At 32.0% G+C, this 17660-nt stretch overlaps 1 protein-coding gene across 4 annotated transcripts; it reads left to right on the forward strand.

The window, feature by feature from the left end:
• The first annotated feature begins 11186 nt into the window (after positions 1-11186).
• LOC110628066 (protein DA1-related 1) lies at positions 11187-17426 on the forward strand. 4 transcript variants are annotated; one of them, XM_021774522.2, is made up of 13 exons: positions 11187-11543; positions 11695-11844; positions 12632-12759; positions 12959-13049; positions 13256-13544; positions 14413-14533; positions 14752-14835; positions 15661-15780; positions 15984-16196; positions 16300-16362; positions 16458-16576; positions 16669-16727; positions 16820-17426. In XM_021774522.2, exons 3-13 carry the CDS (start codon positions 12658-12660, stop codon positions 17170-17172), a joined length of 1614 nt encoding a protein of 537 aa, XP_021630214.1. In that variant the 5' UTR covers positions 11187-11543; positions 11695-11844; positions 12632-12657; the 3' UTR covers positions 17173-17426. The 4 variants fall into 4 exon arrangements, with proteins under 4 accessions (XP_021630214.1, XP_021630213.1, XP_021630212.1 ...); XM_021774521.2 differs by having other exon boundaries at positions 11188-11597; positions 12617-12759; XM_021774520.2 differs by having other exon boundaries at positions 11188-11543; positions 12617-12759.
• The last annotated feature ends 234 nt before the right edge of the window (positions 17427-17660 follow it).

Raw genomic sequence — 17660 nt, forward strand, 5'->3', positions numbered from 1 at the left:
AGGACAACCGCAAGCTTTTGTATTAGCTTACCTCGTTTATAATCTTATATCTCATTTTATAGGAGACTTAGATTTATATACAGAACGTAATAGTGAAATTTTACAAAACCTCAAGTGTAGAAAGTTAGAAAATTTTAGATGGTATAAAGACAATTTTTTAAAACGAGTATATGCATTAGCCGAACCAAATGCCTATCATTGGAAAGAAAAATTCTTAACAGGACTACCAAGATTATTTGCAACAAAAGTAAAAGAGACAATTGAACAAAAATTTGGTCAAATATCATATGATGATTTAACATATGGCGATTTAATAACATGTGTCAATTTAACAGGAATAAGATTATGTAGAGATATGAAGCTACAACAAAAATTAAAAATGGAAAATAGACAATCTCGGAAAGAATTAGGAAATTGGTGTGAACAATTTGGATTTGGAACCATACAGAAACAAAAACATAAAAGATATAAACCTTTTAAAAATAAAATATATAAGCAATACAAGTACCCTAGGAAACCATATAATAAATATAATAAAACGATGACGAAAAAACCTTTTACAAAGCGACCCTTTAAAAGAAATAATTATAAGAAAAACAATTTTAAAAGATTCAATGATAAATCCAATATCACTTGTTATTTATGTAATCAAAAAGGACATTATGCAAAAGAATGTCCTGCAAGAAGAAAAATACATGAATTAGGCTTAGAATTAAAAATAGATAATATAGAACAATTGCTAGAAAAAATTGACCAAAGTAAATTATCTTCCTCAGAATTAGATGATGAATATAATAGTGATACTTCAATAGACACAATAAGTAGTTCAGATAGTAACCATGATTGTCAAGGAGAACTTTGTAATTGCAACAATAAAATAAACGTTTTAACAGAATATCAACAAGTATTAGAACAAATAGAACAAGTACAAGATTCCAATATTAAACGAAAAATGTTTAAAAAATTGACAAAATTAATTAATGAAGAAATAAAACAAGACACTGTACCACCAACCAAATTTGAAGATATCGAACAATTGTTTAAAAATAAAAAATCGGTAACAACAATTTCCTCTATGGATTTACAATCTGAAATAAGACAATTAAAATTGGAAGTAAGACAATTAAAATTAAGATGTGATTATTTAGAACAAAATCAAAAATTAACGCAAAATGTAGAAATAGGACAAAGTTCAGGAAAAGATAAATTAAACATAGAACAGAAACCAACAGAAATAACGTCAGAAAGTGAAGGAGAAACAGCATTAAAATTTAATGACATTACAAGAATAAGATACCAAAAATGGTATGTAAAAATAAATTTGGTAATAAAAGATTTTACACTAGAAACCATAGCAATGTTAGACTCAGGTGCAGATATGAACTGTATAGACCAAGGTATCATACCTAGTAAATATTTTCATAAAACAAAACAGACCCTATCAGCAGCAAATTCTACAAAGGTAAAAATAGATTACAAAATACCCAGTGCACATATATGTAATAATGGAATTTGTTTTAAAACTACTTTTATGTTAATAAAAAATCTGAATACACAAATTATATTAGGAAACCCATTTTTACAAATGTTGTATCCATTTAAGGTTACCCAATTAGGATTAGAAACAAATGTGTTAGGACAAGATATTCTTTTCCAATTTATAACACCCATTAGTTGTCATGATGTTAATCTTTTCCAACAAACAAATGTAAGTAAAATAAATAATTTAGAAAACCAGATAAAATTTTTAAAAAGTGATTTACATTCTATAAAAATAGAAGAACAATTAGAAAAACCAAGTATTCAACAACAAATAAAAGAAATTCAAGAAAAATTTGAAAAAGATTTATGTTCAGATTTACCAACAGCTTTTTGGGATCGAAAACAACATATAGTAACTTTACCATATGAACCAGAATTTAGTGAACAAAATATCCCAACGAAAGCTAGACCTATACAGATGAACCAAGAAATGCTAGAATTCTGTAAAAAGGAAATACAAGACTTATTAATTAAAAACTTAATTAGACCTAGCAAGTCACCATGGTCGTGTGCTGCCTTTTATGTAAACAAAAATGCTGAATTAGAAAGAGGAACCCCTAGGTTGGTTATAAATTATAAACCATTAAATAAAGCTTTACAATGGATTAGATACCCTATACCAAATAAACAAGATTTATTAAATAGATTATACAAAGCACAAATATTTTCTAAATTTGACATGAAGTCAGGATTTTGGCAAATCCAAATAGCTGAACAAGATAAATATAAAACTGCATTCACAGTACCATTTGGACAATATGAATGGAATATTATGCCTTTTGGATTAAAAAATGCACCAAGTGAATTTCAAAAAATAATGAATGATATTTTTAATCCATATAATTTTATAATAACATATATTGATGATGTTTTGATTTTTAGTGAAAATATAGACCAACACATTAAACATTTAAATATTTTTTATAAAGCTGTAAAACGGAACGGTTTAGTCCTATCAAAACCAAAAATGAAAATATTTCAAACTAAAATAAGATTTTTAGGACATGAAATATACCAAAATACTATAGTACCAATACAAAGAAGTCTAGAGTTTGCTAGCAAATTTCCTGATGAAATCAAAGACAAAAACCAATTACAAAGATTTTTAGGATCATTAAATTATGTTGCTGACTTTCTACCAAATCTAAGAATTTTATGCAAACCTTTATTCAACAGACTAAAAAAGAATCCTAAACCATGGACAGCTGAACATACGAAAATAATACAAAAAATCAAAAAACATGTTACAAAATTACCATGCTTAAATATTTGTAATCCAAACTACCAAAAAATAGTTGAAACTGATGCATCTGACCAAGGATATGGCGGTATACTTAAACAGCATATAAATCATAAAGATTATATTATTAGGTATTATTCTGGAATTTGGAACCCTACACAAGAAAAATACTCTACTATTAAAAAAGAAATCTTAGCCATTGTCCTCTGTGTAACAAAATTCCAAAGTGATTTATTAAACCAAAAATTCATCATTAGAGTAGATTGCAAAGCCGCTAAGGATGTATTAACAAAAGATGTCAAGAATCTAGCAGCTAAACATATTTTTGCACGATGGCAAGCTTTTCTATCCATATTTGATTTTGAAATTATTCATATTAAAGGAACTGACAATTCTATTGCAGATTTTTTAACAAGAGAATTCTTGCAGGGAAGATGACAGACAAAGGAAAGGAAGCAGAAAAGATCTCTTTGAGATCACAAAGTTCACAAACAAATTTGACAAAATTACAATTATTTACTCCAGGACATAGTTCTGTCCAAAATATCACGGGACAGTTATCTGTACCCAGACCATTGTACACAAATACTACTAGTATAATAAATAGACCCATTGGCCATATATCAAGTGCTTTGATCACACAACCACATTATGCAAGACCAAGATCGCCCAGACCTCATTTTACTTCATTTAACAAATTTAGCCCATTACAGACAGTACCAATAACCCCATCCACATTTAAACAGGCTGTCACCAACACCTCATCTCCAAGCTACACAATACCTACAAGCCCATCTTCTTCAAGCCAAACTGATTTAACCCAATATAAATATAAGCCCATTGAAGACCAGATTATAACCATAGAACCAGAATACTGGGCACAAAACCCTCATTTAAATGAATACCAACTTTGTGAAACCATTTTTCCCAAAACTCATTACTACATCCCTGACAATTTCCAAAAATCCCAAATCTATTATGAGGCCATTCTCACCCACACAAATTCTATCCTCATACAAAACAATTTTGATCCTCACAATCATACCAAACTCAGATATTGCAAGGTGCGGCTACTCAAGGTATGGACTCTTACTGAGTGGGGACAAGAACCCCATAAAACAAAAGAATTTACTTATACCAATGGACAATTGAGACAAAATGCAAAATATAATTATTATGATTATCAATTTGCTTGGGAAAGAACATTTTTCAAGCAAAATGAACAATTATCCATATCTTTCTTCTTTTATATCTCTGACAATTTTACTTATCCTATTCCATTCTGGTTTCACCAATGGTGGAACAAATTTGGTATCCATGATGATATTATCCCAGATCAAATTAAACCTGCTAGAACCCAATTTTTTAATAAACAGCAATTACCAGAAACCATTATTTGCTCTCCCCAGTGGCTTATTTACTCACATTACTTCCATATACCTTGGATTTTCATGACTGAATATCATATTAAAGACCAAGTCATTGATAATTTCCAAATTCCCATGTTAGTCAGAAAATACAAAACTAAATGGTGGACTAAAACTAATCTCCAAGGTTGCTGCCAAATAGCAGTAGACCAGTTTTTTGTAAACAATCCACAATATTGCAAAACACCTAGCCCAGCCGTGATTACCAAACAAGAAACCTTTTTAGCCAGAAAACAACAAATTATGGCCCATATGGCTGCCTGTACCTCCGAACAAGAATATGAAAAATTACTTGAAGAATTAAAGGAAACAAGGAGTACTGCAGCATCACCATCACCAATCGACTTATCTGATGACAATGATGACTTTTTTACACAAGCAGAGATATAATGACAAAGCAAAAGCAGACAAAGTGGCAAGCAGACTGCCGACAAAAACAAAAGCAATGACGTCATAAGGCACCAGACAAAAGATGGTGGCAGACAAAGTGAAAAGCAAAAAGAAGAAAAGACAAAAACAGTAACCAAGTGGCAGACAAAGTGAAAAGCAAAAAGAAGAAAAGACAAAACAGTAACCAATGATTCACCAGACAAGAGATAATGGAGGAACCCACTTACCAATAATGCAGCACTAAACAGGGGACGGACCGCTCAACCAAATTCCATAAAAATTTGAAGTCCGTGTCTATAAAAGGGGACTTCTGAACCATGAAGAACACACCAAAAATTTCCAGCATAGACATTTTCTCTCAAATGTATTCAGTTTATGTAATCATATGTAAGGAGACTGAAGTTTACTACAACTCAGTCGTAGCAGTTTAGTTTTAAGTATTTGTACAAAGTAAGTTTGTAATTTGTATTTATACTTTTAATACAATATACAATTGTTACAAAGTAAGACCGTGTTGACGGCAACCATTTCTCTCTCTCTTCGACCATCAATCTGAGTTATTTCTGGGAACTCCAGGATAACAGTGCAGGAACCTAAACCTAAATTAAATTACTGCATTCATCATAAGTATGCTCTGTGCTTGCAGTTCAAACTGATCTGGCACATCAGAAATTATGTTTATCATTTTATTTGATATTATTGAATTAGAACATGGTTATATTCTTAAATATTATATGTCAACCAGAACTGATTATGTTATTGCTTATTGTTTTTATGAATATATAATATAACCATGAGATTTATTAAGTTAGCATTAGAAAATTTAAGTTTGATAGATTTAACAAATAAAAGAGAAATAGAAGCATTCAAAAGAAATTTAATTGAACAAGGAAGATTTATTAGTGATTACCATGTTAGCAACCATAATGAATATTGTGATTGTAGAGAAGTAGAAAGAACATTAGAATTATTTAATTCTATGTTAATGTATCTTGAAATATTATTAAGTAATAATAATTTCTAAAACCATGTCTATTAACTGTATGCCTTTTTATATATTTTTATATGTATCTGGAATAGTATATGTATGGACCATTGTATGTATACTTTATGAATTTTGTTTCGATTATTGGTATTTTATTATATAATTTGAATTGTTATATAATACATACATAAAAAGAAAAAGAAATATTTAAATCATTCCTGGGATCGTAACATGACATGTCAAAATTCTTGCAGAAAATTATTAAGCAATGAAATAAAAACAAATATATTAAATGCAAGAAGAATAGATAGTACTACTGGAGAGCCAGTTATTGACCCAACAACAGGACAACCGCAAGCTTTTGTATTAGCTTACCTCGTTTATAATCTTATATCTCATTTTATAGGAGACTTAGATTTATATACAGAACGTAATAGTGAAATTTTACAAAACCTCAAGTGTAGAAAGTTAGAAAATTTTAGATGGTATAAAGACAATTTTTTAAAACGAGTATATGCATTAGCCGAACCAAATGCCTATCATTGGAAAGAAAAATTCGTAACAGGACTACCAAGATTATTTGCAACAAAAGTAAAAGAGACAATTGAACAAAAATTTGGTCAAATATCATATGATGATTTAACATATGGCGATTTAATAACATGTGTCAATTTAACAGGAATAAGATTATGTAGAGATATGAAGCTACAACAAAAATTAAAAATGGAAAATAGACAATCTCGGAAAGAATTAGGAAATTGGTGTGAACAATTTGGATTTGGAACCATACAGAAATAAAAACATAAAAGATATAAACCTTTTAAAAATAAAATATATAAGCAATACAAGTACCCTAGGAAACCATATAATAAATATAATAAAACGATGACGAAAAAACCTTTTACAAAGCGACCCTTTAAAAGAAATAATTATAAGAAAAACAATTTTAAAAGATTCAATGATAAATCCAATATCACTTGTTATTTATGTAATCAAAAAGGACATTATGCAAAAGAATGTCCTGCAAGAAGAAAAATACATGAATTAGGCTTAGAATTAAAAATAGATAATATAGAACAATTGCTAGAAAAAATTGACCAAAGTAAATTATCTTCCTCAGAATTAGATGATGAATATAATAGTGATACTTCAATAGACACAATAAGTAGTTCAGATAGTAACCATGATTGTCAAGGAGAACTTTGTAATTGCAACAATAAAATAAACGTTTTAACAGAATATCAACAAGTATTAGAACAAATAGAACAAGTACAAGATTCCAATATTAAACGAAAAATGTTTAAAAAATTGACAAAATTAATGAATGAAGAAATAAAACAAGACACTGTACCACCAACCAAATTTGAAGATATCGAACAATTGTTTAAAAATAAAAAATCGGTAACAACAATTTCCTCTATGGATTTACAATCTGAAATAAGACAATTAAAATTGGAAGTAAGACAATTAAAATTAAGATGTGATTATTTAGAACAAAATCAAAAATTAACGTAAAATGGTATCAGAGCCAGTGAAGGCTCTATGGATCTTAAACAATTCAAATTAAAGTTTTAGGGTTGAAACTGTGTCACGAAAACCATAAGTCAGGCAGAGAGTGGTAAGACCTGCAGTGTGAGTAGAGAAGGAAGTGTATGTGCCAACCCTAGAAATTTAAGATGAATATGTTTAGGAGAAATAGATCTTCTAGGTCTAGGAGACCAAACGACGAACTCATAAATGATTTAAATATTAATATAGATCATAATCAAACAATATTATCAAGAGAAAATATATGGAATGACCAACAATTAACAAATTGGAAACCCCCAAAGACACCAGTAGATACAATTTATAAAACAGGTATATTAGATTTCAAATCAATTAGAGCAATTAAATCAAAAGAAAAAGTTATACCTTTATATGCTGATAAACAATCTATGAGTTTATTAAGTCAAAAAACGATAATAAAATATTTAAACCAAGGTTATAAATTTATGCACATAGGACAAAGTTCAGGAAAAGATAAATTAAACATAGAACAGAAACCAACAGAAATAACGTCAGAAAGTGAAGGAGAAACAGCATTAAAATTTAATGACATTACAAGAATAAGATACCAAAAATGGTATGTAAAAATAAATTTGGTAATAAAAGATTTTACACTAGAAACCATAGCAATGTTAGACTCAGGTGCAGATATGAACTGTATAGACCAAGGTATCATACCTAGTAAATATTTTCATAAAACAAAACAGACCCTATCAGCAGCAAATTCTACAAAGGTAAAAATAGATTACAAAATACCCAGTGCACATATATGTAATAATAGAATTTGTTTTAAAACTACTTTTATGTTAATAAAAAATCTGAATACACAAATTATATTAGGAAACCCATTTTTACAAATGTTGTATCCATTTAAGGTTACCCAATTAGGATTAGAAACAAATGTGTTAGGACAAAATATTCTTTTCCAATTTATAACACCCATTAGTTGTCATGATGTTAATCTTTTCCAACAAACAAATGTAAGTAAAATAAATAATTTAGAAAACCAGATAAAATTTTTAAAAAGTGATTTACATTCTATAAAAATAGAAGAACAATTAGAAAAACAAAGTATTCAACAACAAATAAAAGAAATTCAAGAAAAATTTGAAAAAGATTTATGTTCAGATTTACCAACAGCTTTTTGGGATCGAAAACAACATATAGTAACTTTACCATATGAACCAGAATTTAGTGAACAAAATATCCCAACGAAAGCTAGACCTATACAGATGAACCAAGAAATGCTAGAATTCTGTAAAAAGGAAATACAAGACTTATTAATTAAAAACTTAATTAGACCTAGCAAGTCACCATGGTCGTGTGCTGCCTTTTATGTAAACAAAAATGCTGAATTAGAAAGAGGAACCCCTAGGTTGGTTATAAATTATAAACCATTAAATAAAGCTTTACAATGGATTAGATACCCTATACCAAATAAACAAGATTTATTAAATAGATTATACAAAGCACAAATATTTTCTAAATTTGACATGAAGTCAGGATTTTGGCAAATCCAAATAGCTGAACAAGATAAATATAAAACTGCATTCACAGTACCATTTGGACAATATGAATGGAATATTATGCCTTTTGGATTAAAAAATGCACCAAGTGAATTTCAAAAAATAATGAATGATATTTTTAATCCATATAATTTTATAATAACATATATTGATGATGTTTTGATTTTTAGTGAAAATATAGACCAACACATTAAACATTTAAATATTTTTTATAAAGCTGTAAAACGGAACGGTTTAGTCCTATCAAAACCAAAAATGAAAATATTTCAAACTAAAATAAGATTTTTAGGACATGAAATATACCAAAATACTATAGTACCAATACAAAGAAGTCTAGAGTTTGCTAGCAAATTTCCTGATGAAATCAAAGACAAAAACCAATTACAAAGATTTTTAAGATCATTAAATTATGTTGCTGACTTTCTACCAAATCTAAGAATTTTATGCAAACCTTTATTCAACAGACTAAAAAAGAATCCTAAACCATGGACAGCTGAACATACGAAAATAATACAAAAAATCAAAAAACATGTTACAAAATTACCATGCTTAAATATTTGTAATCCAAACTACCAAAAAATAGTTGAAACTGATGCATCTGACCAAGGATATGGCGGTATACTTAAACAGCATATAAATCATAAAGATTATATTATTAGGTATTATTCTGGAATTTGGAACCCTACACAAGAAAAATACTCTACTATTAAAAAAGAAATCTTAGCCATTGTCCTCTGTGTAACAAAATTCCAAAGTGATTTATTAAACCAAAAATTCATCATTAAAGTAGATTGCAAAGCCGCTAAGGATGTATTAACAAAAGATGTCAAGAATCTAGCAGCTAAACATATTTTTGCACGATGGCAAGCTTTTCTATCCATATTTGATTTTGAAATTATTCATATTAAAGGAACTGACAATTCTATTGCAGATTTTTTAACAAGAGAATTCTTGCAGGGAAGATGACAGACAAAGGAAAGGAAGCAGAAAAGATCTCTTTGAGATCACAAAGTTCACAAACAAATTTGACAAAATTACAATTATTTACTCCAGGACATAGTTCTGTCCAAAATATCACGGGACAGTTATCTGTACCCAGACCATTGTACACAAATACTACTAGTATAATAAATAGACCCATTGGCCATATATCAAGTGCTTTGATCACACAACCACATTATGCAAGACCAAGATCGCCCAGACCTCATTTTACTTCATTTAACAAATTTAGCCCATTACAGACAGTACCAATAACCCCATCCACATTTAAACAGGCTGTCACCAACACCTCATCTCCAAGCTACACAATACCTACAAGCCCATCTTCTTCAAGCCAAACTGATTTAACCCAATATAAATATAAGCCCATTGAAGACCAGATTATAACCATAGAACCAGAATACTGGGCACAAAACCCTCATTTAAATGAATACCAACTTTGTGAAACCATTTTTCCCAAAACTCATTACTACATCCCTGACAATTTCCAAAAATCCCAAATCTATTATGAGGCCATTCTCACCCACACAAATTCTATCCTCATACAAAACAATTTTGATCCTCACAATCATACCAAACTCAGATATTGCAAGGTGCGGCTACTCAAGGTATGGACTCTTACTGAGTGGGGACAAGAACCCCATAAAACAAAAGAATTTACTTATACCAATGAACAATTGAGACAAAATGCAAAATATAATTATTATGATTATCAATTTGCTTGGGAAAGAACATTTTTCAAGCAAAATGAACAATTATCCATATCTTTCTTCTTTTATATCTCTGACAATTTTACTTATCCTATTCCATTCTGGTTTCACCAATGGTGGAACAAATTTGGTATCCATGATAATATTATCCCAGATCAAATTAAACCTGCTAGAACCCAATTTTTTAATAAACAGCAATTACCAGAAACCATTATTTGCTCTCCCCAGTGGCTTATTTACTCACATTACTTCCATATACCTTGGATTTTCATGACTGAATATCATATTAAAGACCAAGTCATTGATAATTTCCAAATTCCCATGTTAGTCAGAAAATACAAAACTAAATGGTGGACTAAAACTAATCTCCAAGGTTGCTGCCAAATAGCAGTAGACCAGTTTTTTGTAAACAATCCACAATATTGCAAAACACCTAGCCCAGCCGTGATTAGCAAACAAGAAACCTTTTTAGCCAGAAAACAACAAATTATGGCCCATATGGCTGCCTGTACCTCCGAACAAGAATATGAAAAATTACTTGAAGAATTAAAGGAAACAAGGAGTACTGCAGCATCACCATCACCAATCGACTTTTAATTTTTTTTTTACATTATAAATTATGATCCAAAAAATTTGAAAAAATTATTAGCTTTTAAAATGGAATTAAATTGATTAACATACAGATAGCAGTGCATGAAAGTGATTAAACTCAAAACATTAGCAAAAATAGAAAAGAACAATGTGAAACGTGGCAGACAGCAATTGGATGGGAGTAATAATAAGTAAAAAAGAAATCTCGATTAACTAATGAGTATCAAAGGATTTATTGAGAGTAGAGACCTGGACTCTTCTCTCCCTCCTCTCTCTTCTGCTTCATACTTCCACAGTATACAGCTCTTAGACCATGGCCACAAAAGTGTAATTAAAGCTATCGAACAGCAATCAGAACCTCCAATCTCACTTTTTCAACAAGAAAGATTCATGGGTTTTTGACATTTAGTGGGTTGTGGTGGAAATTGGCTTCAGGACCCACTTGCTAAAAAGGAGAAAGTGGTAGAATTCAACAAACTACACCTCCCAAGTGGGCCTTCGATTCCTTCACCTCTGTTTTCTCTCTATCTTCAAGGCTGGTCTTTTTTGTTTGGTGGTTTTTAAGGGAAGAGAGATATAATAAAGGTACAAACATGACTAGATTCCTAGAATATTACTATCTTTTTTATCTGGATTTGGGTAGGATTTAAAGTACTTTCTTTAGTATCGTATCTTTTAGTTGAAAATTTTTGGTTTGTTGGATAACTTTTAATTTTTGTTAATGAATATTTTGTAGGATTTTTTGATGCTACAGATGATGGTGAATATCCCTTCTTATGTCATGTAATTCTGTTCACTTGACTATGCATACGTGGGGATCGGGTGATGTATCTCTTCTTGGATTCATCAGATTCTATTGTTTCTGCAAATTCTTGATTTGTTTCAGGTGAGGTTCTAGCTGACACTCGATTCTTGTATTTCTAAAATTCAAAAACAACCGTTTATATAACTTCAATATCTTCTTAAGTTGAAACTTGTAAGATATTAGTTTCTTTATTGATGGGATTTATGGGGCTTGTTCTGGAATATGTGTACAGGTTTAGGCGTCTGGTTTTTGCATCATATATGAAGTTTTTAGGTATTAAAGCATTTTAGCTGATTTCTACTTATGTTGGGTGATTCAGGATCATCTCTTTATTGGCTTACTAGGATTTTCTGATTGATTGAAGAAGAGAAATGTATTTGTCTTTATTGGGTTAAGATGCCTTTTGTGTTATTCATCAGTTGTTCTCTTCTCATATGCTTGTAATTTTTAATTATGATTCCTCTTTTAGGTTGACTCTAGGCATGTCTAATTTAATTTACTGCCTCCAAATCTTGAAGTTGTTTGCCATTTGTTCCTTGGGCATACCATTGCTTTACTTGTGGTGTTGATTAGCATTATATTGTGTCCTACCTCTACTTCCATCTCTTGGTTATAAATCCATCACAGGCCTTTTGTTTACCTCTTTTGTGTTGTTGAATCATTTAAATAGAAACCCCTTATTTTGTCTCATTTTCTTGATGCATTTTTTGAACTTACTGTGCCATTACACGCTACAGAGAATCAAAGAAGTTTTCTATTGCAAGTCATAATCAAATAAGTCATTAACTTAAATTCCTACTGTGTTTCCTTTACTTTTCCATCCTGAATTACTTTGACATAATTTGATTCTCAGACCAAAGTTTGCCAGGCTGCTATTGAAAAATATTTCACACGATGGGTTGGCTAACCAAAATTTTCAAAGGTTCTAGCTATAAAGGGCAGTACCATGGGAAGCATGGAGAAGATAGGTATTGGGATGAGCATCGCCGTTCAGTGGTAATCGTGATGCAACTTCTTTATAAATTTCTTATTTCTGCCTATCCATCATATGGGGTTTGCCTGTTCTTTCTTACAGAAGGATATGATAGTGTTAATTTTATAGGCAGTGAATTAGTTTATGAAAAAGATGAGAAGTTTCAATGTATTTGCAAAACTATATTCCTATGTTTACCATTTTTTGAAAATCTGAATGTAGGATGATTCATCAGATTTTGACAGAGAAGAAATTGATTGTGCTATTGCACTTTCTCTCTCAGAAGCAGATCTGAAAGGAAAGAAGGTTATTGGTAAGTTGCATTTGTGTTTATTAATCTCCTGATTGTTTGTGTCAAATCTTTCAGGTTATCATAAAATTCTGTTTTAGGCTTTTCTAGGTCAACATTTGCTTGTATTTGATTAGGATAGGGTAAGAAGAAATGTTTTCCTTATTGTGTTGCTATCGTGCTTTCTAGTTTAATGATGAATAAGAATGTGTTTAAACGTGTGTTTAAAGCAGAGGAAGAAGATGATAGTTCCTGCCTGTCAGATGAAGATGAAAAGCTTGCAAGAGCTGAGGAAGATGAAAGGCGGGCAAGAGCTGAAGAAGATGAAAGGCGGGCAAAAGCTGAAGAAGATGAAAGGCGGGCGAGAGCGGAGGAATATGAAAAGCGAGTGAGTGCTCAACTGGAGGAAGATGAACAACTCGCTAGAGCCCTTCAAGATTTAAATGTGGAATCACCTCCTCGTTATGATTTTGGAAATGCATTTTCACCATATCCATTTCTTTTTCCATCCGGTTACAGGTAGATGTGTTGGTGTGGAGATTTGCTTTGGCTTCTCTAACCATTGTCTAACTGCCAGATGATATACTTAGAGTCCAACAAAATTTCATGAGGACATAATTTCTTCTACCTCTTATTGAACTCTTTCAAAAGAGGCAAGATCAAATTTTCTGCACATGATGCTGGGAAGCTTTGTATAATATTTGAGCAGGCAAAACCAGTTTCATTCATATGCAAAATTTTTTCCTTGTGTCTCTGGGTAGGGGTGGTCATTTAGTGTCTCGAATTTTGGTTTTTCTTTACAAATGTTATAATTTCAGGGGACGCATTATTCTTTTGGAAAGACACTAGTAACAGTGATATGTGTCTGGAAGCTGCAAAGAGAAATAACTTGAATTGCAGTGGCAATTGTCCTTTTGGAGTGTGTTTGGCATCATTGTGCTAGAGAAACTAAGCTAGATTTGTGACATGACAATTTTAAATTAAGCGATCTAAGTGTAAGACTTGACCATGTATCATATCAACAGCAAATTGAAAAATAAAGAGATGCATGCTGTGAACTGAGGTTCCAGTTGCAAATGTATAATCTCAAGTAACCTGATTGAATTTCCTTTCCGAATTGTCAAAGGAAGCTTCAGTGAAGTGACCATATTGGTACTAAGACATGACCCAGGCAGCAGAGATCCTTGCCTTCTCCAGTAAGGCAAGGAGACCTAAGAGTGGAGATGGTTGTCTAGACTGGAAAGTAATAATACTGCAGAATTGGATGTTGAGCGCATTTTCTTTCATCTTTCAATTATAATGCTTTGTGCATTTTGTCTTTTCTGCCATGCACGTCACATTTTCTATCTGATATTTGACCCAGTTGTTGAAAATGAATTCTTCCTAGGATTTGCGCTGGGTGCAATGCTGAAATTGGTCATGGACGCTTTCTAAGTTGCATGGGTGCTGTTTGGCATCCTGAATGTTTCCGTTGCAATGCCTGCAATCAGCCAATTACTGATTATGAGGTTCAAATCTTATTCAACTCCATTGATGCAATGATGCTTTGGTTTGAAATTGATGTACAATGTGTTAGAATACTTGACTAATTCCATCTTAATTTGGTGAAGTGTCTTCTGGCTGGTGTATGTTTTACTAATACTTGACTAATTCCATCTTAATTTGGTGAAGTGTCTTCTGGCTAGTGTATGTTTTACTAACTTTCCAAATCTGTTTGTTGTGATAGTTTTCTATGTCTGGGAATCGTCCTTACCACAAATCATGCTATAAGGAACGGCATCATCCAAGATGTGATGTCTGCAACAACTATGTAAGTATTTTCATTCGGTGCTGCACTTTGGTATGTGATCTCATGTCCAGAATTATATAGAATTATACTGAAGTGTGACATATTTGTGAGAGGCTCAACATTAGTGGGGAAGCTCTGGTATTATGTTAAATTTGGGTCAGGTCTAACTCACCCCCAAAAGTAAGCTAGTTCAAGGGAGAGGAGAGTGCCTAAATCCGGCACATTATCCCTATCGGTTTACCGATGTGTGATTCGGGATTCAACAGAAAGAAAATATGCAGATGAATAACTTTTATTAGAGAGTTACTGAAGTGATGACTAATGGTCTCTTAAGGCTGTATGGTCTATGAAACGTGAACAATTTCCCATTAAATGCTTGCCTCTAAAATCAAATATTTTATTTTGAAAAATAATAAATTATGTGATGGTATTTTATGTAAATTGCTATATGAATTATGGTGAATACGTCTCTTGCAGCAATAGCAGTTAAGATGGAAACCTGATATGTGTTTGTCTCTATATCTGTTTTGCTAGGCAATGGATGTATATGGTAGTGTCCTAATAATTTTGTAGTTGTATTTTCCAATTAAACTGGGGTATTAACGTCAGTATCCACTGAAATTCAACTGTCTGATATATTTTTCTTGAAGGTGTAGTGTTAGCTAATCTTTGCTAATAGGTCAAAAGACATAAATGGGTTGGGGTCATTTGACTTTGATTTACGGTTCGACGGCTACGGGCAGTCAAATGATATATCCTCATATTTCTTTAACCTAGCAAAAACTAAAATGGTCATAAGTTCCCTATGATATTATCCTTTTTATTTGATCTTCGATATCTGTGCAGATCCCAACAAATTCATCCGGTCTCATCGAGTATAGGGCGCATCCTTTCTGGCTACAAAAATATTGCCCCTCACATGAGCGTGATGGGACTCCTCGGTGCTGCAGCTGTGAAAGAATGGAGGTCAGTTGAAAGATTTGAATTTTCATTTCTTCACACTAAAATGCCAAAAAGAAAAAGGTGGGAAAAAGATCATGGAAAAGAAATTGAAAAAGAAGTTGCTGCTACTACCACCGCCCAGAAGACATCACCTTATATCCAAAACCCCTAATTTACATATAGCGACTCTAACACAGTAAATGATGCAAAATACTCCATCTATGCAGTCGAGAGACGCAAGATATCTATCCCTTGATGATGGTCGAAAGCTATGTCTAGAGTGCCTCGACTCTGCAATAATGGATACTCATGAATGCCAACCTCTTTACTTTGAGATACGAGAATTTTATGAAGGTTTGAATATGAAGGTGGAACAGGAAATTCCTTTACTTTTGGTTGAGAGACAAGCTTTGAATGAGGCCATGGAGGGAGAAAAGAATGTAAGGCTCATGCACTGAAGCTCTCAATTTCAAGTAATATGCTTATTGTTTCTTTGTCCTTTATTTTTGTCAAGCTTTTATATTTTTCTTCTGTTATGGCCAGGGTCATCATCACTTACCTGAGACGAGAGGACTATGCTTATCAGAAGAGCACATTATCTCCACAGTAGTTTTCTTTTCAGAATTCCTACTTGTGAACTATTTTGATTTAGTTAAGATTTTTGTATTGGAATTTCATATTTATTTCATTGAAATTACCAGGTTTCAAGGAGGCCAAGAATTGGTGCAGGCTACCGGTTCATAGACCTAATAACTGAACCTTATAGGCTAAACCGTCGATGCGAAGTGACTGCAATCCTCATTTTATATGGCCTCCCCAGGTATATCTTGATTTCCTTCTCACCTATAAAAAGTCATTAATCATCATTTATCAGAATCTTCTGTACACATCCTATAACTGCTCTTTATATAGGTTGCTGACAGGTTCTATCCTTGCTCATGAGATGATGCATGCATGGCTTCGGCTTAAAGGTTTTTATGCATTCTGTGACTTATGGCTTTGTGAAAACATGCCTTTCTAAGTAGTAATGGTTGGCTAAGAACCATTAATGGATCTTCAACAGGTTATCCAAACCTACGTCCAGAGGTCGAAGAAGGTATATGCCAGGTGCTGGCTCATATGTGGCTGGATTCTGAGATCTACTCCAGTTCTGGAAGTGATGGGGCTTCTTCGTCGTCGTCATCATCAGCATGTTCATCTTCGTCATCTCCATCATCATCTTCTTCTACGTCATCAAAGAAGGGACAAAGGTCTGACTTTGAGAAGAAACTTGGTGAGTATTTTAAACACCAGATTGAGTCGGATACATCATCAGCCTATGGAGAGGGATTCAGGATCGGTAACCAGGCAGTGGGGAAATACGGCCTCCGAAGTACCCTTGAGCATATTCGGCTTACTGGAACATTTCCTGTTTGATTTTCTGATTTGGTAAAACTACAACAATAATCAGTCTCTCGCCTCAAATACTCAAATGCTGCAAATAGTTTATAGGATCAAAACATAAATAAGTAAAAAAAAAGAAATACATCTGGGAGACTGAATGCGCAATGAAAATTCCCTTGCCTATATACTAGTAATATTATCTTAAAAGTTGGTATTAACACTGCATGTTATGACAAGATATTGAAACTCTACAGAATATAGTGGAATCTGTTGTTTTTCATCTTACAGATTTTCTCTGTTGCTTCTCTTCAGCTAGGATTTTTCTAATTTAGATGGAAAAAACTTATCTAAATGGTTTCACATGGATTTATAGTGTAAAAGCATGGGATTTATAGTGTAAATGTAGGGGATATTTTGTGGATCTCATTTTGATTTTACACCATTAATTCATATATCCACATGAATTCAGCCTAGATAAGAAATTTTCAATTTAAATAATCTTTTCAACGTACTTTGGCATT

This window comes from Manihot esculenta, chromosome 12, assembly GCF_001659605.2.
Source record: "Manihot esculenta cultivar AM560-2 chromosome 12, M.esculenta_v8, whole genome shotgun sequence".
Lineage (NCBI taxonomy): Eukaryota > Viridiplantae > Streptophyta > Magnoliopsida > Malpighiales > Euphorbiaceae > Manihot > Manihot esculenta.